The 27,803-nt window shown below is 39.6% G+C and overlaps 1 protein-coding gene across 3 annotated transcripts; it reads right to left on the reverse strand.

Annotated features, from left to right (window-relative positions):
- Window positions 1–2,208: 2,208 nt before the first annotated feature.
- Window positions 2,209–27,803, reverse strand: LOC135213990 (cation-independent mannose-6-phosphate receptor-like). 3 transcript variants are annotated; one of them, XM_064248081.1, is made up of 6 exons: window positions 26,333–27,803; window positions 23,414–23,440; window positions 15,346–15,523; window positions 12,869–14,685; window positions 11,559–12,337; window positions 2,209–8,494 (listed from the first exon to the last, which is right to left on the reverse strand). In XM_064248081.1, exons 1-6 carry the CDS (start codon window positions 27,410–27,412, stop codon window positions 8,461–8,463), a joined length of 3,915 nt encoding a protein of 1,304 aa, XP_064104151.1. In that variant the 5' UTR covers window positions 27,413–27,803; the 3' UTR covers window positions 2,209–8,460. The 3 variants fall into 3 exon arrangements, with proteins under 3 accessions (XP_064104151.1, XP_064104148.1, XP_064104150.1); XM_064248078.1 differs by having other exon boundaries at window positions 2,209–12,337; XM_064248080.1 differs by lacking the exon at window positions 23,414–23,440 and having other exon boundaries at window positions 2,209–12,337.

Raw genomic sequence — 27,803 nt, forward strand, 5'->3', positions numbered from 1 at the left:
GGAAATTTGGAATACTTGGTGGGGTTTTTGCAGAGGTTAGGAGTTGAGGAGGAGGTTCGGGATGGGGGACTATATTGAATTGGGGGTTCCTGGGGTTTGTTGTGGGATGGGAGGAGGTTGCCCGACTCCCGTCTCTTACAAACTTGGAAGGTTGGAGCACTTAAATTATTTAAATCCTTAAGACTTGAGAAAGAAACAAATAAATTATACTGATACAATAGCCACGCTACTTGTGCTATAATAATAATTAATAATTAATAATAATAATAATAATAATAATAATAATAATAATAATAATAATAATAATAATAATAAATTGCTATTTATTATGAAATCAAAAGATTTGTGCAAGTTAAGGCGATAAACAAAAAGTGGACTAGACTATGCGGGTATAAGACTAGCTCGGCGAAACCAGTCACCTCTTATGAGCATAATGATTAGGCCTACGGCAAACCGGATTGGTTAAGTAAACTACATTCGCATATGTACACTTCTCCTCTGGATACCGTTTGCAAATAAATGAAAAATTAATCAATGAAAGAATCGAGAGGAATAGTCTGGATCGACTGTTAAAATAGGCTGCAATACAATATGTAGTATATTCACTTTCCTCTTCCCCGGAAGCTCCCTCGAGTCGAGGACGAGAGAGAGGAGTCAAGTAAGTATAATTGAGTGAAGGTGCAATTGTACCTCTCTCTCTCTCTCTCTCTCTCTCTCTCTCTCTCTCTCTCTCTCTCTCTCTCTCTCTCTCTCTCTCTCTCTCGCTAGCCATGGGTCACATTGGATGAGTAGTATTACTATCACGCAGTGACTTTGGTCGGGAGCTTTTATTTGGACCAAACATTTCATAGTACTTTTATTAAAGTATGACATGATTTTAGTTGGTGCATATTTATGTGTATTATATAATAATTGCCCACACATACATATATTTTCCAACTTATTGTTTATTGGTGTCTAAATTAAAATTGTTAATGTTAGGTCCAAAAGCCATTATCGCTAATACCCCAAGTATTTTTTTTTAGAGAAAAGCACCATAGAGGGACCTTCTGAGAGAGGTTTTCTTATAACTTGATTGAACCAAAGATACCCTAAGACTGTGTGGTTGCTTTTTTTTAGGGGTTGATTTTCCTCCTCTGAATTTCATGTTTTGCAAGTTTTAATTAACTTTTTTTTATGGAAAGTTAGGCCAGATGTCTTATCATTTCAATTTGTTTGGCTTTTTCAGCAAATATTCAACTAAAGCATTATTTTTAGGTCACATAGTTAGTTTGTATGGTGTTTTCACGTTGCATGGAACCAGTGGTTATTCAGCAACGGGACCAACGGCTTTACGTGACTTCCGAACCACGTCGAGAGTGAACTTCTATCACCAGAAATACACATCTCTCACTCCTCAATGGAATGGCCGAGAATCGAACCCGCGACCACCGAGGTGAGAAGCAAACACCAAACCAACCACGCCATTGAGGCGCTCAGGTCACATAGTTGATCAACACTTTGTAAATTTAATTTTAATCAGTATATTGGGAATGCTCGTTCGTTCGTATGGTTTTTTTTTTACGTTGCATTTAAAATTTAAAAAACACTGAGCAGTTATTTACTCCAAAATGGTCGGAATGCGATGAAGACTGAATTTAGTCTGTACTAGTACTTTAAAAACTGTTGTGCTTCATGTGTCCCTGACACTTAAAAATAGGCTAGTTTGTCTAGACTCATGGAAAAGGTACTTCAATGAAAAAAAAATCATCTTGGGGGAGGGGGGATAGCGGCATTAGTGCACCCCATGTAAAGCCTGGTAACCTTTTCTTAAGGTTCTCCATACTGTCCCTTCAGCCCCTAGCTCCAACCCCTTTCATTCCTCTTACTGTAATTCTATTCATATTCTCCTCCTTGTTACTTTCCACCCTCTCCTAACAATTGATTCATAGTGCAACTATGAGGTTTCCTCCTGTTACACCTTTCAAAAACATTTATACTCTCAATTTCTCTTTCAGCGCTGAATGACCTCATAGGCCTTAGTGCTTGGCCTTTGGCCTAAATTTGTGGAGTGGAACATAAAGTTGCAGCTAGGGGCACAGCCCCCTATTGGAAGAATTGTTTTGTAAATGAAGTTTAGATCTAATGATTTTGTAACGTCAAGGATTGAGATACGTCTACGACCAATTAACATTTATATATAAATAAACCTTAAGAAAAAAACAAACATTTAGCATAATTATTTTTTATTTGTATACAATATTGTAGCTTATACACACCTTTATGTCTTTCAATCAATCACAAAAAGAATATGTTTACAAATAGGTTTTCACTCGATAAGAGTTTTCTACAACTACGACAAAAAACGTTGCTATTTCTCTGGAATGTCAGCGGCAATAATTTAAGCAATTTCAAGATCCTGTATACTGACAAGTGGAGAGAGATTTTACTAGTTAATGAATATATTACCTATAAACAAAGAAAATGTATATAAAAGTAAGGAGATCATTTCTACTTAAAAAAGTGTTTCTGAATGACAAAAAGATTCCAGTAATTTTTCAAATGCCATGGAACTTGATATTATAGGAAACTAAAACACTGCAAAAATGAAGGCACATTTCTCACTAAATATCCCCTTCAGTATCAGTTTATTATGTATATTCTTGCCAAGAGGAAATGCTGAATTGATGTACACACATATATCAAGTGTTCCAGAAATACCAATAGTTAGGTGTAGCTAGATTTAGGAATAAAAATCTTACGAAGTACAAATTTTGGGGGGTAGAAATCCGACAAATTAACCTCAATTCCTCATTTTATTAAGGCAAAGGGTATTTTTTTCAGATTGGTTCAAATTTTCCGGATCACTTAATAAACTATTTTCCTAAACCCCAGAAATTTTCCAGATCACTTAATAAACTATATTTTCCAAAATTCCAGAACATGTGAACACTTCTTTCAAATTACTGTTAACTAAATATATACTGTACATCTTTTTGATACTTCAAAAAACCGATGTCTATCCTCGACATATTTGATAATGCAAACTAATATCAATACATCTAGACTGATTCACACAGTGTACCTCTCGCATAATTACTATATACAACCACTGTCTCACACATATAATATATACTGTATATATATATAGATAGATAGTTACAAAGATAAATAGTTATATGTAGCAGTCAGTTACACAAATTAAAACTACAAGGAATCACAAAATCACAACATGACTGGTATTGTCAAATTCATAGGGTCACCTCATTGTTTATAAGATGATGTTTAACCATTTTAGTGGTTCAGAGTCTTTATCAGACCTTAATTTGACTGTTAGTAGAAAGACAACTTAAAAAACAAAAATTACTTTTCCCTGAATAATAAAAAATAGAATAGTGTTTCAGCTTTTATTAACATTACTTATATATTTTTCAACTTTTTTGCCAAGTTACAAAACCCTTAATGCAAACAAAATTATGAAATTGACTTCTATGTTCCATTGCTTATAAAGCATTAAGCACTCACAAGCAAAATTAACAGCCGGTAACAGGCATAAAAAACTTCTGAAATTAATGTACTTTCCAGTCAGCCACAACTGGAACTAATATACGTACCCCAAAATGACCTCACTCTTTTGAAGTCTTCCCTGGACAGAATGTCCTATCCCATTTTTCTTTTCCTAAAAATATGGAAACCCATAACTGACTCGGAAGGTTCATTGAGCAGGCTCTCCTACTGCTGCTCTTTCTAAAAATAAGGAACCCTTGATACTCATTGTGTGTGACTGTTTGGTCAAATTCACCCTAATTCTGCAAATAAAACCTTAGATAGCAACTATCCAGCACACAGGAACCAGTTGGAAGGCGAGTATCATCTAAACAAATAAACAGAACTACAAACATAGTAAATATCCACACTGTATGAGCAACAAGTTAAATAAATTTGCCAATAACTCTCTGGTATTTTCTGTTTACACCAAAGCAGTTTTTTTATGGTGTATCTGACACTCAGGGACAAAAATAAACCAAGTTTACTTATAATCATTTCAATAAACCAAGACATATAAGGAATCATAACCAAAGGGAACCAAATGCACATTTTAAGCCAAAATTATTAAACAAAAAAAAAATTGTTACTGGCACCTTAATGTACAGTACGTGCTAGCAATCCTTAAAGTACATATTGTGAATATTGTCAAAGTGTACCACATGTACACTTGGGTTCAAGTACAAAGTCAGTAACTTGATAATTCATCATCCAGTTAGAATATTTTTAGCCACTGAGCTGCTATTACTTTACCATATTGCAAGCCCTCTGCAAAACAACTTTTGCTTAAAAGGACTTTTAACTAAAACAACAGGTCATTTTGTGAGCAATTCTTGGTTTGTTGCCGTTTTCAATAACAACTTTCCCATTTATTTATTCTCCATTTATTATCCTTTGTTATGTATCCTCCCCTTTCATCTTACAATCTTCACTCCAGTCGTGGTAACTAACTTGATTTCTAGAAATTTTATTCTGAAAAATGGCAAGTAATAATTTTATTGGGACAGGTTAGCTCTTTGTCAAAGTCTCCAACAGTTTTGGTTGAATTTTTAACTTTTTTCACAAATGGCCTTTTTTTTAGAGTAACATTCAGGTTTTATCTTAAAAAATCAGACTTGTATACACTACTTATCCATCTCCTGACTGAAGTTCCCGGGTTTTTCTCATCTGAAATATCTCAAGTGCCTTTTTTGACTTAAGAGGTATATTAAGCAACTTGATTCATGCCATTTTCATGAACATTTTACCATTTCATTTCTGATTTTCCCCTTGACATGTCACTCTCTTCTGTGCATTCTATGTCAAGGACCTATAGATGGAAAAGAAGTTAGTTTACTTCTAAATATTGACAATACTCTCCCTAGAGAACTGTCATGCATTTCACCTACTGTATGTGAAAACAAAAGGACTACATATTTCATCCACAATTTCGGTGTGAAGACAGAATAGTACTGCAGGGCAGTGCTACCATCTTTGCAATGTCTAAAATGGACAGAGTAAAAGTAGACTTCAAAGATATATTTGTTACAGACTTTCTTAGATCCTATGTTGTGTCAAGGATGGCAAGTCTTGACAGACATTGCTCATTGCAACCTGAAATGACCTATGTAGGTTTTGACTCAACTGGTCAGCACTTAGGAAAATGCCTCTGCGGGCTAGCATACTCTGATTACAGTTTGATTCATTACTGTAAACTTCAGATTAATATGCTGAGAGAAGCTATGCCCCAGAAAGTAGAGCTAATGTAAGTAAAAAAAAAAAATTAATGTGTATTCCTCCATGCTATTAGAAGCAGCTTAGGCTAGATTTAAAGAGCATGGTAAAAAGATTTTCATTTTTCTCAATCCTATAGCAGTAGTAAATGCAAAAACCTCCCCACACACAAACACACACCTTAATACGAATTATTAAAAAATGCAGTGTCAGACATAACAAATAAGTACTGCACTATTCAAATCATTGCAGCAAAGATTAATATAAGGAATATGACTAGCCTGGCCTATATCAAATGCAGCACTTCCAAGTGTACTGTATTTAAGATAATTGGAAACCTATTTCAGATGTTAGTATATAAAGAAGAAATACACCCATTCTACCAAAGTCATCTTGATTATCCTTCATATAAAATTAGCTACGACTAGTAAAGTTGTAACTGTAAGCAGCACCTTATGTACACGTATGACAGATCCCAACTTCCAAGGTTTTTATTATCCCATAAAGTATGGTCAAGTTACTGTAATCAAGACTAAAAATTGAGTCTCTCAGCATCAAAGTGTTCAGTCCAAAACTTGAGACTTCATTGAAAAATGTAATACGTATTTTCAACCTTACAGAGCCTTAAATAGAATTCAAAACTAGTTAAAATTTTACCTCAAGTGTTGGCAACAAAGTTTTATGTCATATGCTAATACGTAATACAATCCACTCTACTTTAATTCGGAAACTATGAGCTGCAAATCAACATTCTCTGGAATTATGAACCAGGGGTTTTTGGCATAAACGTAAGACCACCTAAAGTTAATTGAATGAAAATAAACTCAGGGCTTTATCCTAACTTAAAGGACATTTTTGTGATGAAGCACTGATTTTTTAAATAACACATTGGTAGTTAGTACCAAGAAACCTGTGGGTTTAATTTATCGATTGTGTACATTTTTATTCCTGTGGATAAGTGGATATGGCCAAGGGCCCTACAATGCAGTTAAGATGGCCCTACCTGTACCACAGGCGCCCATTGATGAAATGTGAAAGGACATGTACATGTAAGCATGGCAGAAAAGCAAGATACGTACTCTTGAAAACTTTTTGATTTCAATATACCCCAGCATAAGAAAAAATAATTGGTTTAAAACTGATAAATATTTCTATTAAGAGCACTGCACTGCAATCACATCGATTCCTACCATGAAGGTCCTTGAGCCATCATATATATATATTACTTCATATCCTAATTTAAATACAGAGAATCTCCATGACAACATTCACACTGTCCTGTACACCATTTAAAAAAATATATAGTACAATAAAACTTAATAATACTTGATAATAATAATTGCAAAGACTGTTATTATTATATCTGCTGATGCTTTTAAGAAATCAGTTCCAAAACTTTTGCTATAACAAGCCAGTATTCTAAAAGACCCAATAAGTCAATAATTATAAGACTAATGTCTCTGTGCTTGACTAAGCCATTACCAAATGCATGAACTCATAACTCTATTACACTAAAAAGCACACACCAATTAATACAGTTTCTAAAGGTTTTATTTATTAATTAAGTTCTGACATTAATCAAAACTATGCATTTAAAATATGTCATATTAATATTGCACATTTTAAGATATTGTCAGAAGTCATGGATAGTACGTGGCCAGAATTTAACAGATGGCAGTGGCCATCACATTACAAGAATGGCAGAAAATAACACAAAGCAAAGAATGAAGCAACTTTCATGAACGACATTCACCAATCTGAGAGAAATAAAATCACTTTCACTTAAAGTTATAAAACACTGGTAATCTATATCACTTGAGAGCACTGCAGAAATTCATGAATGTGCAGTTGTTCTAAAACTATGCAAGATGAACACATCTTCACTCTTACACATACTGAAACTCTTTTTTAATTCAAAAGTTTTCTCTGAAAGACAAGACTAGGACTAACAATATGTACAACTGTAGCCACAAGATTGTATTCCCTTTCTTGTTTTTCCTTAAGGCGCATCTTTCGACAGTGTACCACTTACACGATGAAAAGGGGTGTGGTGTTGGTGACAAAATTAAACAATAAATTATATGTGGAATGAGTGGTTATTCCTGTCAGGCATGTTAGGTACAGATTTCTTAAATATATCAACATACGTATCTGGTCTCGAAGAAATTGATGTTAGAAGCACACAGTCAATTACCAATAACCCTTAATCTTTGGCCTCGTTTACAAAATGTATTTCCTCCTATATTCCCAGTTAAGAAAGGACAATACTTTGTGTCTTAGGTGAATCTAACAAAATTACAGAATTCCGGAAGATTTTTTATTCCCCTTACAAAAGTCAGCCAAAATACACACAGAAGTGCACCCTGCCGTAACCACAGGCCATGGATAATCAGAGATGTGGTGTCAACCAGACCTGAGATTACTTCCCTCACCAACGGTCCCTATATTAGTCTGCAGAAAGAGGGTATCTCGGCCCAAGCTTTGAAACAGTTCATAGCATCCGTAGGGTTGGAACATGCTGTTTCGATCCTCTCTTATATTGCCATTATTTTTTACAGTACGTATGTATGAGTTAACTAGTAGCCTTATGAAGGCCATAGAAATTCATCTCTCAGCTTTATCATTATCATACGATTTTTTCAATACTGCTTGGACATTTAATTCCCTTTAAATGTTACCAAAGAAAAACTGAAAGAATGAATATAAGCTTACTAAATGTAATTATAACTCCCACAATACAAAATTTGCAAAAGATGACATCTGATAGAAATTTTAATAGCTAAAAAACTGCTCAATAAATTTTCTGAGAAAGATTGTGGGTATTTTCGATATACTGACTTGTCCTTAGACCACTACTCCCAAGCTTCATCTGGGTTGAAATTGGTCGCCACTGAAGAAGAGAACCGATATTTCTCTGTTCATAGATAACATAAGGCTTAAGAGAACACTTCTAGATTTAAAATCTAAATAATGAAAGTACGTATACTGTATAAAGGAATTCACTCAAAGTATGCACAATGCCTGACAAGAAATAAGACCCACTCCAACAATAACAGATGTGAAAATGAGAATGGAAAGGTGATTCAAAACGCATGCATGTATACAACAGCGTAAGGGTAAGTGTCAATGAGATTAGAACCAACCAAACAACACAGGTACCGAAACCGAACATTACCCGATGAAGGATTGATTGCCTTAGGTCAAGGGAGGTCGTGCTGGAAGTTAGGACACATCATCCAATAGTAGAGTGGTGGTACTAGAACAGAAAAGGCAAAAAGAAACAAAAATTATTTACATCACAGTGACAGGTACTTTAGAAAAAAAAATGCTGAAACCTTCTGAACAGCTATAAGCAAAATAATGAAAACATAAAAAGGTGTAAACATTCACAAAAGCAAAGCGTCTAAAAATTAAATCTGCTTTACTGATGATAAAAGAATATAAACAAAATCAACTGTCACAACATCTCAAAGAGCATTGTGCTGATACAAATATGCAATAATAAAAAAAGATGGGATTTATGCAACTGAAAATCTTACAATTAACATATTTTTTGATTTTTTTTGCTAAATTTATTAAAATTCCTCAAAAATTTATGAAAAATATAACAATCAGTGCAAGGTCATTAAGCTTAGTTTCTAGTAAGACTGAACACTTCATTGGGGATATGAAAGAATTCTAAAATGGACTTAGATACACAAGACCAAAGCATTAACGATTCTCCACTAGTAATCCTCAAGATCTGACAATACAGCAGCCAAAAATAGCCCATTCTTAAACCAAAGCAACTTAGGATCTACTACTGACCTAATACAATAGGAGGATATAACGCAAAGGTGCTAACCTTAAAAGTCAATGCAATATGCATAAATTTACAACAAACTAAGGACTGATAATGCAAAACTCAGTCATGACCATTCAGGAAATAAAGTGAAGCATACCCCCGACTTACGGTAATGAAAATATTAATCCCCTCTGCAAATGATGATCCTACCTTTTCCTAAAATCAGAAAGAAACATTGAAAATGTAAAGAGTACTACCTATTTGATCATTTGTGTGACATTATCAAAAGCATAACTGAAAGTTCCTACACTCATACTATAACTTGTGAAGGTCTAAGAAAAAAATATGAAAATATGCTGAAGATGACTCATGATACCATTAGGATAAAAAAACTTTTACTTTGTTAACCCAAATACAAATGTTTGCACATATGCAGTAGTACAGTACAAAGGTTAGCTTATAAAACTCACTAGTTACAATGAACTACTGTATCCCAACATGCAACTCCATTGAATCTCATTAGTGCTATTAACTAATTGCCAGTACTCAATTAGTACCATTAACCAATTACAAACAGTACATATAATGTTTTTAATCTTTGCCCTAATATGCAGTGATGGTGTACCAGAGGTTTAGTTTTGAATAAATGTTGTCTTGAAAAGCATATGGATAACATTACAACAACCAGTTCATTCTCCAGGCCCAAACTAGCATGCCACTTCAAGACACCCACACAGTAATCAGATATGATGTAGAAGGCTTGAAATTCGTTAAGAAATTCAGTTTTTGTGATGAAAGTGAAGAGAAGGTGAACCAATGTAAAACATTAAGAACTGTAAAACTGAGCAAACCTTATTATAACAATAATGAAGTGCAAGATGTAGCCATGCTTACAGTACCTTTTCAAATTTCTGCAATTGATACTTGAGCACATAATGGTATATTGTTACAGGAATTAACAAAATTAATCCTTGCAAGATTGCAAAATTGTGTATTAAGAAAGAAATTAAGGGCCTCTCCTAATATGACATACTACATTTTGTCTTGTTCTGAAAAAACTTGTCCAAACTAATACAAATTTTATCAACATTGTTTCAAGAAATTCTTGTTCATATTTATTCAAAATAATTGCAAGAAATACTTTTTATATCTAAAAGGAAAAGACTCTGTACTTCCAAATAAATATCAAATGACAGAGCAAAGCCTGAACTTGATTCTTTGCATTTCAGGGTGGCTGCATCCCACCTTCTCATGTTAGTCACTACACAAGTCACCAATAATTAACAAATGTAATTCCCAAAGATAAGCAGGCTGCAAACAAATGCTAGTCAGTATCACAGCCACTGGAGGTAAATTCAAATGTGGTGTGGCATTGTCAGCCAAAATAATTCCTTGCTAGTTATGATGCCATTCACTGAGATGCTAAACCACCTAGAATTCCTGCTTACTGTAGGTGATACATGAATGAAAGACAAATACAGTAGTAACTGAATTTCAATACAGTATACAGTACGTGTATAACTAAAGCAAAAGCTACATTATATCAATGATTGCTAAAAAAAATACTTTTTAGCCACTTATTTCCTCAATAAACCAAAGAGAAAAAATATTTGTATATGGATATATGACTAGCTACAATGAAATGAATTCATCTGGAAGTGTAAGGAAAACTAAAATGAAAATTTTTTCCCACAGAATTCTACAAACGCCAAAATTTTAACAGAAATCTGTCTACCATTCATAACACCAGCCTTCTCTTGTATTCTCCTCTTATGAACAAAAAACAGGACTTAAATTTACACATTAATGAAATTCTTAAAACTTCAAAGACAATTAGCCTATAGTAGTAACCTGATTCACCTCGGATTCATCTCATCCTTCATTCAGGAACCTTTTTGTTAGTACAAAATGCAAAAATAGCTCGTTCTGCAGGGTAAGGTTACAAGCCCAAAATGTCCAGTATGCTTAGGATAATATTAGGTTAATTACAAGAAGGTTTTAGGATGGCCGCAAGCAAGAAATCATTCACTTGTTATAAAGTACATTATGTCAATAACCCTCTACTGTGTTTTCCATAACTGAACTTCCAAAAAGTTTATATCTGATAATGATGGTTTATGGTAACTTTTACATTCATGCAAGTGCACGAAAACCTTAAATAGTATGAGGCTAAAGTACTTATCACATCTTGTAATAATCATCTTGAAAAATCATGAAAACCTCAGCTTTACTAAGCAAACCTGACAGTGACCCAAGAATCCTCTAGCCATACAAGAATTAGAATAGCATCATATATCTGTCCTCGTGAGCTCGCATAAAGCCACCCGTAAGTCTCAGACTAAAAAATGTTTTGAGTGAGCTACTTTTAAGCAAGCTGTGTTTTAATATAGGGAAAATGAAGATATGGGTACCAGGTCACACTACTTCTAGCTAAACTCTGAGCAGATCGTCATCGCTATCATCAACTCTAAATACTCTAGAGGTGGATCCTATGAGAGAGGAACTTTCTGCAGGTCTCTGGGTTATGTCTGTATACCCTTTCATTCCGAAGAGCCTGCGGGTAGATGACATGAAGCGTTGACCTCTCTCGGACTTGAAGAGAACCAGCACTATCACAAATATAATCCCTGAGACGACTAGAATGGTAGCGATGACTCCCGTTACGTCCGTGCGCGAAGGCTCGCCTTCACTCTTCTGCGTGTCAGCCGAGGGATCGCTGCCTCCTTTACCTCCATCTGTCTGATTTGTTGCAGTTGGCAAGGAAGGCACAACCACAGGAGTGGGGACGACCTTATTTGGTGCGTCTGTGCCGTAAATGCCTTCGATACAAGTTACATTCGTTCTCCAAGTAAATACAGCCACACACTCAGTTAGGTCCATGATGCTATCAGCAACAGGAACTCCAAAACCTGCCGACATATCGCAACTGAAGAAAATTATAGTACTCTTCTGACCGCTCAGAGCCCCAGAGCAGGAGTCTCCTCCAAGGTAGACGAGCTTCAGTTTGTCGTAGTCCCAATTCAAAGTAGACTTCTTGTATGAGCCGTACTTCTCGCCACCAGTAGTGCAAACCCCGGAGTCACTGCAAGAAGGACCACAAACATTGACCTTGAAGGATTTACTTCCATATTTAACTTCATAGCCTCCGGCCTTTTGCAAAGGTTTGAGGTCGACATTGGTCTTGGCTGCCTTAAACATGATTTGGCAAACTGGACCTGAATCTGGAATCTCTTCTGTCTTATTACATACTAGAGATGTCCTCCATTCAAAGATATACTGACAGTCATGTGTTATTTCTTTGAACTCTGGAGAGCCCTGAAAAGAGATGATAATATTTGTAGTAAGTACAAAGGCAAATACTACTTAAATTCAACATTCAGTCCGGTTAAATTTCAATATAAAATAACTTTCCAATACACTTTGACCACTGTTTTCTAAAACAACTAAATCAAAATAACAGCCCCTTAACTTAACAGATGCTTTAGAGGTCTTGCTTTCTGATAAGGTATAACATCTGTTAAGTGTCAAAAACTATATTACTACCTGCACTTAAACATTTTCTAGATATCTCAAGAGTTAACGCTCAATCTATTAGATTTACATAAAAGCCCAGTAAACAACAATAACAATGTACCTGACATGAGCACATCTGCTAAGTAGAGGGGTTAGTGCATTAATAATAAAACATTCTTAGTAACTCAAAGTGTCACTATTACATTATATGATGTACATTCAGGTATTTTTTTAAAAATTACTGTACTCATAATAGAGCAGAGAAAAGTCTCCATTATACTATTGTACTACTTTGTTCCAAAGACCACTACAAACATACCAACAACTACTCACCAAGCCAACTTTTTCATCGCACACAAAGGATATTCTCGTTGTAACTGGAAATCCGGTGTTAGTGGGACACACTGACCCAGCCGAATACATGAGGTCAACCTCTTTGTCGTTCGTATTGATTGGCGTCACCATGGGATGACCCAGATTCAAAGGAGGGTCATTGGAAGAGGAATCAGCAAGGCAGGCAGCAGACCCTGGATGGCACAAAAGTCCAGTGATTTGATTAAGAGGTCGGCACACATTCAGATAAAACTTCTGCTTGCGGTTGTAGGGGTTTAAAGTTTCATAGTTGCCAGATGTCTTAATGAGGGGTGATAGGTCAATTCGACGTTCCCATGTGTCAACAAAACAGTTTATCCTTCGTTCGCACACGAGTTCTGTGTGCCAGTTGATGTGGTAAGTGCAATTATCCAGGTCATCGTGAACAAGTACTGGTCCTTCTGTTGAACCTTCTGCTCCACAGACGAAGTTGATCAGCGTTGACCTCTCGAGCCCATTTCGACATTTCTCGCCCCCAACATAGTGAAGGAACAAAAACCCGGGAAGAAAGTGGAGGTTAGCATTTGCCTCGCCAGCAATTGCAAGCTTACCATCATCATGGATCAGGCAAGCTCCTGTGTTATCACCAGGACACTTCCCAGACTTGACGTTATCACAAACATTCAGTACGAGCTGAATTCTGGCATCACCTTGAACGTCATAACCACCATCCCTCTTGAGAGAATTCAGATCAAAAACATAGCCTGTTAAGGGATTGCTCACTTTACAGTCTTCTCCACTAGGGATATCTGGTGCTACTTTCACAGGGCAAGCAACTGGAGTAGCCCATTCAAATACATATTTGCAGTTTTCCTCTGCAACAAGCTGTGGGTAAGGATACAATGCCTTCATGTCACATTTAAACACGATGATGCTCTCAGTCTGAACGGAGGGATTACTAACACAACGATCTCCTCTAGGATACTTCAAGACAAGGGCTCCATTTTCAATAGAGGGCCCACTGGAAACTTCTCCAATGCTGACAGCATGGTTGTTCTCCTCAGTATCAACTATGCAAGCTGCTGATTTATATGGGCACCTACTCTCTTTACTATGGACGATAGACCTACAGACATTCAACACATACTTTTTAGAATGGTTGGGAGAATAGTATTCTTCATTCACGATAGAGGACGACAGTTCACTCAGGTCATAAACCGTTCCATTGCCCGTTATGTAGGTGCAATCTACTACTTGGAAGGGTGGACAAGCAACACGTGTTCTCCAGATGAATTGGTAAGTGCAAGAATCGTCTTCCTGTATGAATACCGGCCCATCATATCCACTCTCTTCGTGGTCACACATGAAGAGTATGAGTGTGGATCTGCTGTTACCATCTTCGCAGCCTTGTGAACCATTTGTCAACCTCATAATCAAAGTCCCGTCGTTGAATGTTATGTCTGATGAAGCTAGACCTCCGCTAAACTGAACATCACCTTTGACTTGACAGACACCAGAAGTGTCCTCTCCGTTGCATTTCGACACAAGAGGACCGCAGACATTTATCAGATAGGAATGCTGACCATCTGACACGTTATAATCAATTTTCTTATTTCGTAACGAATTAAAGTCGAACAGATGACCATAAAGGGGATCGGTCACTTGGCAGTTATTCCCCGTCTTTAAGTGTCTTGGGCAAGCAGCGGGAGTTAACCAGTTGAAGATGTATTCACAGGTGTCTGTGATCTCCATCAAAACCGGCTCGAGCTCTCTCTGGTCACAAAACAGATTTATACGGGTTGATTTTGTATGCTGGCCATTCTTGCATGTGTCACCTCCTGCAAAAATAATTACAACAAACTTAGATGGTCAAGTTGATTTCACAACACAAGGACAATGCATACACATGCAAAAAGCAAAGCGAGAAAATACTCAATCTTGTACAAAGTCTTCTGAATTCTAATGAGTACAACATTACTAAACTAAATCAAATTTGAAGTCTGTCAATACAACCTTCTCTGAGAGCAAAGAATATATTTGCAGTACATTATTTTGAAGATTTTTCTTGTCACTGGGAGAGTCCCTCACTATCATGATTATGCAATTATAGTTCCAAAGAATATGGTGTTCATTGGAAAGAAATAACAAAAGGTAATATGAAATACAGGAAGAAGATATCAGTTATTAAAAAAGATATAAATAAATATCAAAATGTATACTGTATACTGTAAAGTATTAATATAAATCAAATAATTGTTTTAGGATAGTGATGCACTCTGAGGTTCCAACTGCAAAACATCCACAGTGAGATTCAGTCCAAAGGTGTCAGGAATAAAGAACCTCTGGAAGTGGGAAGTTTACTGCACACTGGGAAAAATACCCCCTCCCCCGCAGGGAATTGAACTCTGGCCTCCTGTGTGACAGGTGGGGATACTAATCACTACAATATACTACAGAGGATTCATGTTTTACTCATTTGAGAGAGACAGAACACTTACCAGTATACAAAACAGTGATCGAACCATCTGCATTAACAGTGGGATGTGAGGTGAGGAAACCCAGGTTGTAAGCTGATGATGCACCAATACTTGTCTGACAGGCGCCAATTGGCCCTGGCGGACAGTGGTAGTAGGTCTCATAATTGACTGCACCACACATGTTGATATGATAGAGAATCTGCAAAAGAAATAACCATATAATGATCTTCAAGAAAATCTTAACACTATTTTTTAAGCTTCAAAGAAAATCTTTCTACTAGTTTATCTTTTCTTTTCTAAAAACTTACATCTTCTTTCTGCATTTCCCATTATTTTCTGTTACTTCTTTTGAATAAACACCATATTCTTTAGTGCTTTTCAAGACAATGGCCCCAGTGGGCATGTATCCAAATTAATACAGTTCATCTGAGCAATAGTACATTATAACTACACAATATTTCAACTTTTAAATTAAACAAAACAAATTTTTAAATCTCTTTTTTCATAGCCACAAACCACTGTTTTATATATATGCCTATTTTTTGTCAGTTTTGAAGGGTTAAAAAAATAAAATTATATTGTTAAGATACAATGAAGTATTATACATACTTACCTGGCAGATATATACTTAGCTATAGACTCCGTCGTCCCGACAGAATTCAAAACTCGCGGCACACGCTACAGGTAGGTCAGGTGATCTACCATTCCCGCCGCTGGGTGGCGGAATCCCGACCATTCCCGTTTTCTGAGCCAGATTTTCTCTTACACCTGTCTCCTGAGGGGAGGCTGGGTGGGCCCTTAATCGTATATATCTGCCAGGTAAGTATGTATAAAACTTCATTGTATCTTAACAATATCCTTTTTATACATACAACTTACCCGGCAGATATATACTTAGCTGATTGACACCCTTGGTGGAGGGTGAGAGACAGCTATATATATACAAAAAAAAAATTTTAATAACGGGAAACAACAATTGTTGTAAGATATCAATCCTTGGTTCTTACCTGTTTGGGCCGAAGACTTCATGATTACTGTCATTTAGTCTGCATGCCTCAAGAGCTTCAGTGAGGTAAACAACCTATGATTTACCGAACAGCCCTTCTGGATCATGTCAATGGGGGCTAGCCCGCTTACGCGACAGAACCTGCATGGATCGTACCAATGGGGCTTACCCACTTACATGGCAGAGCCTGACCTGTATCTTATCAATGGGGGCTAGCCCTCTTACATGACAGAGCTTTAGGCTTTACATAATGCACAACGAGGAGACCAAAAGTTAATCCCGACCACCTGACCTTCCTAACCATGTTAAATCTAGGAACTGAAAGGGGTTATTCCTATACCCTCTTTCAGTCAACCATAAAAACCAAACACCATAATGTTAAAATTACATAACCTAAACTAATTAGGATTAACCTCAGCTCCTCCTCCCAGCACTAAATCCGCGGAAACATACGCTCCCAGTGAAAAGCACTTCTCAAAAGTAACTCTCGCATCCCTTAGATAATGAGAGGCGAACACTGAGTTACACTTCCAATACGTGGATTCAATTAGATTTTGAAGGGACCACGTTTTATGAAAAGCCATTGAGGTTGCTATGGCCCTCACTTCGTGTGCTTTTACCCTGAGGAGTTTAAATTGTTCTTCACCACATTTAAGATGCGCTTCCTTAATAATGTCTTTAATGAAAAACGTAAGGGCGTTTTTTTTATATTGGCCTTGTAGGATCCTTGACCGAACACCAAAGACTTTCCTGCGTACCTCCCAAAAGAGACTTTCTTTGTAAATAAAATTTTAGCGCTCTTACTGGACAAAGGGTCTTCTCCTGTTCTTCCCCCGTAAGAGAGAGAGTGCCTTCACTTCGAAGCTTCTAGCCACGGTTTTGATGGGTTTTCGTTCTTGGCTAAGAAGAGAGGCTTAAAAGAGCAAATAGCAGCCTCCTTCTTAAAACCCACTCTGCCCTCTAACGCTTGAAGCTCACTCACCCTTTTTGCCGTGGCTAAGGCGAACAGGAATAGAGACTTCCTTGTCAAATCTCTAAAGAAGAATTATTGGAAGGTACGAATTTTTCAGACATAAGATAATGAAGCACTATATCCAAGTTCCAACTGGGATTTTTATTATTCTGACTTTTTGAGGTCTCGAAAGACCTAATAAGGTCATGTAGGTCCTTATTGTCCGACACATCCAGACCCCTATGCCTAAAAACCGAGGCCAGCATACTTCTATACCCCTTGATCGTAGATACAGCTAGGCCACACTTTCTTCTAAGGTAAAGAAGAAAATTTGCAATGTCGGTTATAGAGGTACTGGAAGAGGATACCTCATGCGTCCTGCACCATCTTCTAAACACCTCCCACTTCGACTGGTACACCCGTAATGTGGATGGTCTCCTGGCTCTTGCGATTGCTTTTGAAGCTTCGCGAGAAAACCCCCTCGCTCTAACGAGTCCTTCGATAGTCTGAAGGCAGTCAGACTTAGAGCGGGGAGGTTTTTTGTGATACCTGTCGAAGTGGGGTTGTTTGAGAAGATCGCTCCTTAGTGGAGCGATCTGGGAAGATCCACTATCCACTCCAGCAAACTCTGTCCACCCAATCTAGGGCTGGCCAAAAGGGGGCGATAACAAAGTCAATTTCGTTCCCTCTGAGGAGGCGAACTTTCTTATTACTTCCCCTACCAGTTTGAAGGGGGGAAAAGCGTACCCGTCTATTCCCTTCCAATCCATGAGGAGGCCGTCTATCGCTATTGCTCTTGGATCTGCGATGGGGGAGCAATAATTCTCCAACCTCTTGTTCCAGTTGGTTGCGAACAAATCTACGTTCGGCCTTCCCCATAACCCCCATAACTGATCGCACACTTGAGGGTTGAGAGTCCATTCGGTGGGGAGCACTTGGTTTCTTCTGCTTAGCAGATCCGCTCGAAAACATTTCTCTCTCCCTGAATAAATCTCGTTAGTAGAGAGATCTGTTTCTCTTGCGCCCAAAGCAACAACTCCCTCGCTGTCTCGTAAAGGGAGAATGAATGAGTTCCCCCTTGCTTCCTGATATATGCTAGGGCTGTCGTGTTGTCGGAATTGACCTGAATGATCGATCCTGAGATCTGTTTTTGAAAGTGCAAAGAGAGCTAGGTGAATGGCTTTCAGCTCTTTTTTGTTTATGTGCCAGGACACCTGAGCTCCTTCCCAGGTTCCCGACACTTCTTGCGAATCCAACGTTGCTCCCCACCCTACGTCCGATGCGTCTGCAAACAACGCTCGGAGAGGGCTCTTTATATGTAAGGATATTCCTTGACCGAGTTTCTTCGGGTCTAACCACCACCGAAGATCTTGTTTGACCTTGTCCGTTATCCTGAATGATTCTTCGAGGTCCTGGGAACTTTGATCCCAGTTCTCCTTCAGATAATACTGAAGGGGTCTTAGGTGCAGTCTCCCTAAGGAAACGAACTGCTCCAACGAGGAAATGGTTCCCAGCAAACTCATCCACTCCCTCGCGGAGCAATGCTCTTTCCCTAGAAATACTGACACCTTTGTAAGGCAGCGTTCTATTCTCTCTGTTGATGGAGACGCTAGAAAACCCCGAGAATCCATCTGAATCCCCAGATAAACTATGTTCTGCTGGGGATCCAGCTGGGACTTCTCGAGGTTGACTAGGAGTCCCAATGACTGCGTCATCTTTAATGTTACCGAAAGGTCCTCCAGACACTGTTCCTTCGACTTTGCTCGTATTAGCCAGTCGTCCAAATACATCGAGATTCTGATCCCTTCTAAATGTAGCCAATGCGCCACATTCCTTAGGATACCCGTGAAGACTTGTGGGGCCGTCGATAGTCCGAAGCAAAGCGCTCGAAATTGAAACACTCTTCCCTGTGACATGAATCTTAGGAATTTCCTTGATGCCGGATGAATTGGCACATGGAAATATGCATCTTGAAGGTCCAGGGATACCATCCAGTCCCCTGGACGAAGAGCAGAAAGTACAGAGGAAGAGGTCTCCATCGAGAACTTCTTCTTTATCACAAAGACGTTCAGCGCGCTTACGTCCAAAACCGACCTCCACCCGCCCGAGGCTTTTGGTACCAGGAATAGACGGTTGTAGAAACCTGGTGAATGGAGATCTTGAACCGGTTCTATTGCCCTCTTCTGCAACATAAGTTCTACTGCTTGCAGGAGAGCTTGACTCTTGACAGGATCTTTGTATCTCGCTGTTAACTCCCTTGGAGTTCTTGTTAAGGGAGGATATTCCCTGAAGGGGATGAGGTATCCTCTCTCGAGGATACAGAAGGTCCAGCTGTCCGCCCCTCTCTTCGCCCAGACTCTGGCAAAGTTCGACAGTCTGGCGCCTACCGTTATCTGGAGGACTTCTTCTTCATTTTGCCTTCCCGGCGGGTCTCCTGGAAGGTCTTCCTCTGGTATCCGGTCTTCTACCTCTAAAAGGGGTTCTTGAGGAGAGAGGCTCTCGAAAGGGCTGCTGAGATGTTTTGTTTGTTTATCCTTCTTTTGAAAAGGAACAGCAGGCTTGAACCTCTTTGCTGACTGTGTCAGTAGATCCTGTGTAGCTTTTCCAGCTAATGATTTTGCTACATCCCTCACCGTGTCCTGTGGGAAAAGGTGGTTAGAAAGTGGCGAATATAGCAAGGCCGACCTCTGTAGAGGAGATACTGACTTGGACAGGAAAGAACCGTACACTGCTCTCTTTTTCAAAACTCCCGATCCAAAAAGGGCAGCCACTTCCACCGAACCGTCCATCACCGCTCTGTCCAGACAAGATAATACACTCGATAATTCGTCCATAGTGACAAATTCGGGATCTTGGGCTCTCTTCGCAAGGGCTCCCAAAGCCCAGTCCATAAAATTGAATACCTCGAGTGTCCTGAAGAGTCCCTTTAGTAGATGGTCCAGTTCACACATCCCCCAAGTAGCTTTTGCTGATAGTAGAGCGCGCCTCCTTGAAGAATCTACCAAGGAAGTGTAATCTGCGTCTGCCGATGAAGGCAGTCCTAAGCCCATAGGTTCCTGTGTATCGTACCATCTTCCAGGCTTACCCGTCAACTTTGAAGGAGGGCATGAAAAAACAGTCTTGCCCGCCTCTCTTTTATTCTTAAGCCATTCTCCAAAGCCTTTGAATGCTTTTTTCATACTAAGGGCTGGACGCATTTTTACAAATGAGGATGCTTTTGGAGACTTCGTGCTTGATAACAAAGATCCTGGAGAGGGCGGATCCGCTGGTTGAAGCTTATCCCCGAACTCCTGCAACAACAAAAAGGACAATCTCTTATAATCAGAGACTACTACATCCACTGTTAATTCTTCATCCGAGACTTCTTCTAAGTCTCCGGCTGTAGGAGATCCTTTCGGAGAAGAGCGGTTCTTAGTAGTCGAGGGACTTCTGTCAAAAGAAGAAGAACGTCGCCCGTGTGACAAATCCTTGCTACTACAAGGCGCAATAGAGTTCGTAAACGCACGAGATCTCCTCTCAGGAACCTGTTTCCTACCAGGTGAAGGGCTCCTACTCTCAGAAGAACTCATAAAGTGCGAAGGGGTCTTACTCTGACCTAAGCTCGTACAAGGAGCCTGGCGCCTACTCGACTCCTGACGCCTGCCCGACTCCTGGCGTCTGCTAGACTCCTGGCGCCTACCCGACTCCTGACGCCTGCTCGACTCCTGAAGCCTGCTTGATTCCTGGCGCCTGCTTGACTCCTGGCGCTTGTCGTGACTCCTGGTAGGCTCTTGACGCCTCTCACTAGACTCCTGGCGTCTGTTAGGCTCTATACGCCTGTTATATTCTTGGCGCCTACTAGGCTCTGTCAACTCTTTGTGTCTAAAAATCTCCTGCTTCTTAGGCTCGACGCCTATCCTGATCCTCAGAAGAGGAGTCCGACTCCTGATTTCTCCTAAAAGACGTAGCTGATCGTTTGCTCTGCGAGCGGCTACCGCTGGGAACTTTCTTCCTATACACAGGAGAGGATCTCTTAAAGGGAGAACGAGAGAGTCTCTCCGGTGACGAGCGCCTGCTAGAGTGAGAAACTTCTCTCCTACCAGGAGAAGAAAACTTCGATCTCTTCACTGGAAGGGAGGAGTCTTTCCTTCGAGACGAATCCTTATGTAGAGCGCCTACCAAGGAGGATATTTGTTCCTGTAGATTAAGCAGGAAAAGCTTAGTCGGGTCTTGAGGCGCTGGAGACGGTCTTCTCGCCTTCTTACTAGTCGAAGGAAAATCCTCTGGAAAGCGCTCTGGGCTTGAATCAAAAGCGTCTCCTTTCGGCGCTACCCACGATCTCTTCAGAGGACGAGACTTCGAAGCAGAGCTCCATCCACGCCTGGACGAGGAGGAGTCCGACGCAGAAAAACACTCTTCCAGGATGCCTTTTCTACGGCTATCCAAGGCAGCCTGGGTCGTTACTTCAGGATCTGCCGAAGGGACGCCTGATCGTTGGGGATGCTCCACATCCTCCCTGCGGCTTTTGACATTCCTCCTCCCCTGGTCCTGGGAGTTTGGAAGCGGTCTAGGCCTAGGAGCAATGCGGAGCCGGTCAGACGCCCCCTCCACTGCACTGGGGTCACTGTATTCACTGACACTCTTACCTTGTGTTTCCATAGCTTTAAGCTGCTCCTGAAGCTCCCTGATCGAGGATCTCATTTTTTCCATTTCTGAAAATGAATCCTTAGTTTCAACACAGGGAGAAGGGGCTGAGGTTATGGGAGAAACATCATCTAGCTTGTTAGCTTCTAATTCAGGCTCAAAAGAACAAGATCTACTCGAGCTTCTAGCTGAAGCTTTCCTAGCTCTATCCTTCTCTCTCTTCTTAATATAAGAAGCTAAATCCTTCCATCCTTGCTCCGTAAGCCCTTCACATTCAGCACAAGTTCTATCAAATGCACATTCAGAACCTCTACATTTACTACAAAGTGTATGAGGATCTACCTCTGCTTTAAACAACCTAGTTCTGCATTCTTCCCTTGCACAAACCCTAAACTTAGGTGTTACTTTAACTTCAGCCATCTTAAATAGAAAAAACCAAATCCAAGTCCTAATCCAGTCCAAAATAAGTGTATGCCAATCCCGAGAATAAACAAGAGTACTTCACCAAATGAGTCCAACCAATTCTCGGCAAATGAGCAGAATTCCAATCAGGAGAGACCAAACAACAGTTGTTGCCGGCCTCAGCGACAGAGAAAATATGGCTCAGAAAACGGGAATGGTCGGGATTCCGCCACCCAGCGGCGGGAATGGTAGATCACCTGACCTACCTGTAGCGTGTGCCGCGAGTTTTGAATTCTGTCGGGACGACGGAGTCTATAGCTAAGTATATATCTGCCGGGTAAGTTGCATGTATAAAATTCCAATTTTTGTCAGCAATCCAAATAAAAAATAAAATAATTTCTTTACCCTCAGGCAACCTCTATTCATGACACAAGTTTAGCAGAGAACAAGAGCTACAAAATTCTTTTGTCTATTACAGCCCTCAGCTAACCACACCTATACGGGCGTTGTACGTTACTGAAATAAGGAGTTTGTATGATGTACGGGTACTTTACTTTTATAATCAATACACTACAAAACATACAGGTATTGGAAATGATGAACAATACTGACAGGTTTGAAAAAAATTTAGGACAATACACATATACATCTGCATATCCAAACATTGTGTCACATGTACAAACACATTCCAGAAGTACTGTACTAAAACTAAAATACGTACAGAAAAATCCCCATGCATGTCGCAAAAATGTTACAAATAATTAATGAAAGATTAGGTCAATAAATAAAATAAAAGAGATGGGGTTAAATACTGGTAATAAAAAAGTAAAAGTATGAATAAACTATCAATAAATATACTGTATGTATATAGATATAGAATATGTATACCTACTTAAAAATCTATACCAGAGTCTGAACAAGGTCCTGCACATTACTGTGTTCTGCTTTCAACATAGGCTACAGCCAACCCGTTGTTAAAGTAAATACCAATACTACAGTACAACATTATTCAATTAGTAACCACAAGTGAGGTCTCTGCAAACTTGTCCAGGACACAACAGCAATCTAAGATTCTACATATCAACATCTAAATACAGGTAACCTACCAAATGCTGCTCATCTCCCTCAGTTTCCTATGAAAGAAACAGTAAAGCAAGTTAATATATAATCGATAAGGTATTAAAATATCTATAGTATCCATCTGCAGGGCAAAAGATTGAATGTATACTCATATAGCATCTTTGGTACCCCTACACAAATCCCATAACATCTTGTAATAGTCACGTTATTAATATTTCTATGAGCTATGTTTTCCCTCTGAAGCATGTGTAACATGGTGGTTGACCAATATCAAAGTTTGGCAGGACTTCTTACCATACGTCAAAGACAATTAATCCCTCCTCAAGCCAATGCAAAGAGAAGGAAGGCTTCCAAAGGTCGAATTATGTAGCCTAGCAGCAAACCTTAGATATACTACATACAGTAAAGCGACTTTATTCAACATATATATACTTCTGGAAACACCAGTAACAATCTGTGTCAATGTTCTAGCTGATGCCACTGTCAAGGTTTGTAATTTTGCCTACCCACAATGCATTCTAAGAAAATATCTCCCTATGCCCCTCTAAATGGTCTTAGTTTTAACAGCAATATTGATGCTTTACAGAAAGCTCAAGTTCAAGAATTCTTGTTTTGTGCTAAGAACGAGAGCATCCAGCCCCCACCCGCCCCATTAATAGTCTACCCCTACCCCTAGCCTCTTATTATTAAAAGAATATCGTCCTTTATCACACGAATAGCTAAAATCCGGGAATACATAAAACCCTCTAAAAATGCTTAGAACTGCCTATTTTATTGATAGTTAAAAAAAAAACACAAAAACCCCTGTCAAAATGCTTTTAGCCCAAAGTATATAACAGTCATCACAAAAAAGTTCATTTAGTCACAAAAATATGAAAATACAGTAATTTTTTAATATTTCTCAGTGAAAAATAAAGCCAATAGGCAAGTCCGTGGATCGTAAGTCCGCAAATAGCGGGGGTCGACTGTACTCAGGCACAGGCAGTCCCCGGATAATGGTGGAGGGTTCCGTTCCCAGACGCGTGCTCCTAACCCAAAATCGGTGACAATAGCACTAATAACCCCCTTAACGGTGTTGCTAGACAAACGCAGTAAAACTGGATCACCGGTAACCAATGCCAATGCTAACTGAGGAATCCCTGTACGTATAACCATTTATAGAGTTTTTTTTTTTTACTTTGAACTAACAAAGTAGACAGTTCTAAGCATTTTTTGAGAAGTTTTAAGTATCTGCGGATTTTAGCTATTCTGTGGGGAGCGGATATGGTATGCATCCCTGCGAATCTGGGTGGTCCACTGCTATAGACTAGCCACTAATATTTAACAAATTTTACATATCTGTATACTAACTACATATAGAGTTATGAGCTATCTAGGCTGATAAACACAGGTTTTGCTGACAATAAAGTTTTTTAGTTAAAAAAAAAATATAAAAACACAAGAAACTTTTTTTTTATTTGTACAATGCTGAAGTTAGGTTTGTAAGAGGTTAGGTTAGGTTGGGATGTACTACTATTTGACTTTTGGCTAAAATTTTTAGGGTACCCAGTCCAGCAATGCTATTCAGGGAAAATCAATCCATTTATGAACAAATAAAATAAAAAACAGGGAGGAACACTGGGAGAAAGAATTGATTAAATTCCAACACAAAGGAAGGTAACTCTGAGGTTTAGTAAATCTTAGTTCGACCAGACAACTGAGCTGATTAACAGCTCTCCTATGGCTGGCCTGAAAGATAAGAATTTTTTACATGGCTAGGAATCAATTGGTTACTTGGCAACGGGACCAAACCACATTAGGGTAAAAAACCGCATGGTACAGGGGTGGACCATGTACGATCAATGTGTACAACCCCAAGAAAAGTACATTATAACGCGTCCTGACACCAGAGTAGAGGTCTTTAGCTCCGTTTCTCACCAACAACAAGTCGCAACTGATGCCCATCTCCGATGTCAGGACGCGTTATAATGTACTTTTTTGGGGGTTCTTCACGCTGATCGTACATGGTCCACCCCTGTACCATGCGGTTTTTTACCTATATTTTGAGAAATTAATTTCTAATCACCAGACATAAATTCCTCTGGCTCCGCAATGACAGCAGCAGGGATTAAACTTAGGCTACCAAATCGATAGTTAGGTACGCAACCCACTTATCAGTTTGGAACTGGGTATTTGTAAGGAAGAGATCTGCACAGAGATATTGTTTATTGATGAAATCTTTAACTGAACATTAATAGAAACAGGGTGTTATGTTGTAATACAGGTGAGATAATCTGAGAAATTTACCAAAATCATGTGGGAAATATGCAGTCTTTTGTTTTACGCAGGAAAGTTCTGCAAGACGTCATGTTAGGTACCAGCCCCTTGAGGATGAACATAACTACATAAACATAAGATGGCAAACATGTTAGTATATACAATAATTAGGCAAATTTATACTTATCTCACTTATACTGCATCTTCTAGGTATATTATTCACTCAAAAAATTTAATTAATAAACAACATCTCCATGAGGCACTCTTCCTTACAATTAAGCAAGCTAGGATGCTGCAGTCTACCATTTGATACCTAGGTCCAACAATTTCCTGCAATCCTCTAACCATATTTTTTTTATTGGTCTTCGTTTGATTCGCCTGAAGGGTGAGTAGCTGTAAAATATATATTCACCCCTTAAAAGTTTTTCTTACTTCCCTCCACCATTTTGTTGTACTTTGTAAATCAGGAACTATTGAAGAAATGAAAAATAAAATTATTTTAATTATAATTTCACCCAATAGACATACTTTTTTGAATAGCTTATATCACAGCAAATTACAGTAGACTGCAGATTTCTCTGTGCCAGTTACATAGGCTAAGCCACCTACTATGGCTGGCCTAGGCTAGTACTATACAGGTAGGTAGTACAAATACAAATTTAATTGACCAAAGACAATCCATAGCCTACCCTCTCTCCACTCCTGCTGTCGATAACCTTCCAATTCCCATGGGGCTTGTAAAGAGACCGTAGATCGTACACATTCCCCTTATCATCGTTAATCACACAGTCTGGAGTCTCCGGCGTACAAACGACAGCCGTCTTCACGTTGAAGACGACCGCAGAGCTGTTCTTCGAAACATAGTATATCTTGGGTGTCGTCGCCGTCCTCTCGCAGAAGAACTGAAATTCGACGACTCTGGAATCATAAGAATAGAGGAGCTTCAGATGCTCGTTACTCCAGACTAACTTCATATCTTTGGTTGTGCCCATGACAGTAGGAGCCGAAGATTTGTCTAGTTTGCAAACAGTGACGTCGTCTCGCCCACAGTGCCCATTCGTGACGGGGCCGCAGAAATTGACCTCATAACTCTCGTCGGAACTGGAGACATTGTAGAAGGACCCCGAATGAAGCATGTGGAGATTGAGGTCGTAGTCGGAGTTTGAAAACTTCACCATGCAGGTTGTGGCGTTGGCAACCTCGACCTTCTTCGGACAGGCCGCCTTCGTCATCCAGGCAAAGAAGAGGCGGCAGCCGGGCGAAGACATGAGGACTGGGCCGGCATCGTCGGATGGCCCCTGGGGACAGAGGAGGTGGACCTCCGTCACGTAAGTCTCGTTCCGGCCCCTCAGACCGCATTTCTCTCCGCTCTCGTAGATGTACTCGATCCTTCCCATATCTGCCACCTTCACCTCCGAGGGGACCTTGCCCATGTCCCGGAAGACCCGGGTGGCGTTGCTGCCATCCTGGATGGTGACGGCGCACACCCCGGACCCTCCTTTGGGGCACGACGTCGGGGCGCCCCTCAGGGGGTGGCAGACACTCAAGAAGTACTCCTTCGTGTGTTCAGTATGGAGGGTCTCCTGCACGTGATAGTAGTCGTTCTTGGCGAGGTCGCTCAGGTCGTACACCAGGTCGCCGTGGACGACCCTGCAGTTGTTTGTGGGGGGATCGTCGTCGCCGCCATCTGCCCAGACCCGACCTACGAATATACCATTCAAACTTGAGAGAGAGATAGTCACGACCACCGCAAGTCTGTGGAACCACATTGTCCTGGTGGCAATGCTCAAAGGGAACTAATCACTACTACTATAACTGCTGATTAATACTACTACTCCTGCTGGACAGGACACGAACACAGCAGACAGCAGACTGAGGTAAACAAAGAGGTAGTCGTCGAGATCACATGAGGACGACTCACGCAGAAGTAGGAGACATCCGTCCTCCTCCTCAGCTGAGTCATCAGGATAACACTGACAGATATTTCTGTTATTATACCCACTTATCGAGCTTCTGCCCACGATAATAATTTCGATGTAGGGGCGATAAGGTCAGAGGAGGTCCCCGATAGCGGGCCTCTTTCACCGAAATAATAAAAAAAAAGTTCCGTCACCGTATGTTATGTCGACGTGAAATCTATCAACAACACAACACTGCAAC

The sequence above is a fragment of the Macrobrachium nipponense genome, chromosome 43 (assembly GCF_015104395.2).
Source record: "Macrobrachium nipponense isolate FS-2020 chromosome 43, ASM1510439v2, whole genome shotgun sequence".
Lineage (NCBI taxonomy): Eukaryota > Metazoa > Arthropoda > Malacostraca > Decapoda > Palaemonidae > Macrobrachium > Macrobrachium nipponense.

Excerpts from the sequence above, each read along its gene's own strand:
- LOC135213990 (XM_064248078.1), bottom strand. The coding sequence starts at position 27,412 with ATGTGGTTCCACAGACTTGCGGTGGTCGTGACTATCTCTCTCTCAAGT. Across the intron at positions 14,686-15,345 it reads GATCACTGTTTTGTATACTG|GAGGTGACACATGCAAGAAT; the intron begins GTAAGTGTTCTG and ends TTATTTTTGCAG. Across the intron at positions 12,338-12,868 it reads GCGATGAAAAAGTTGGCTTG|GGCTCTCCAGAGTTCAAAGA; the intron begins GTGAGTAGTTGT and ends ATCTCTTTTCAG.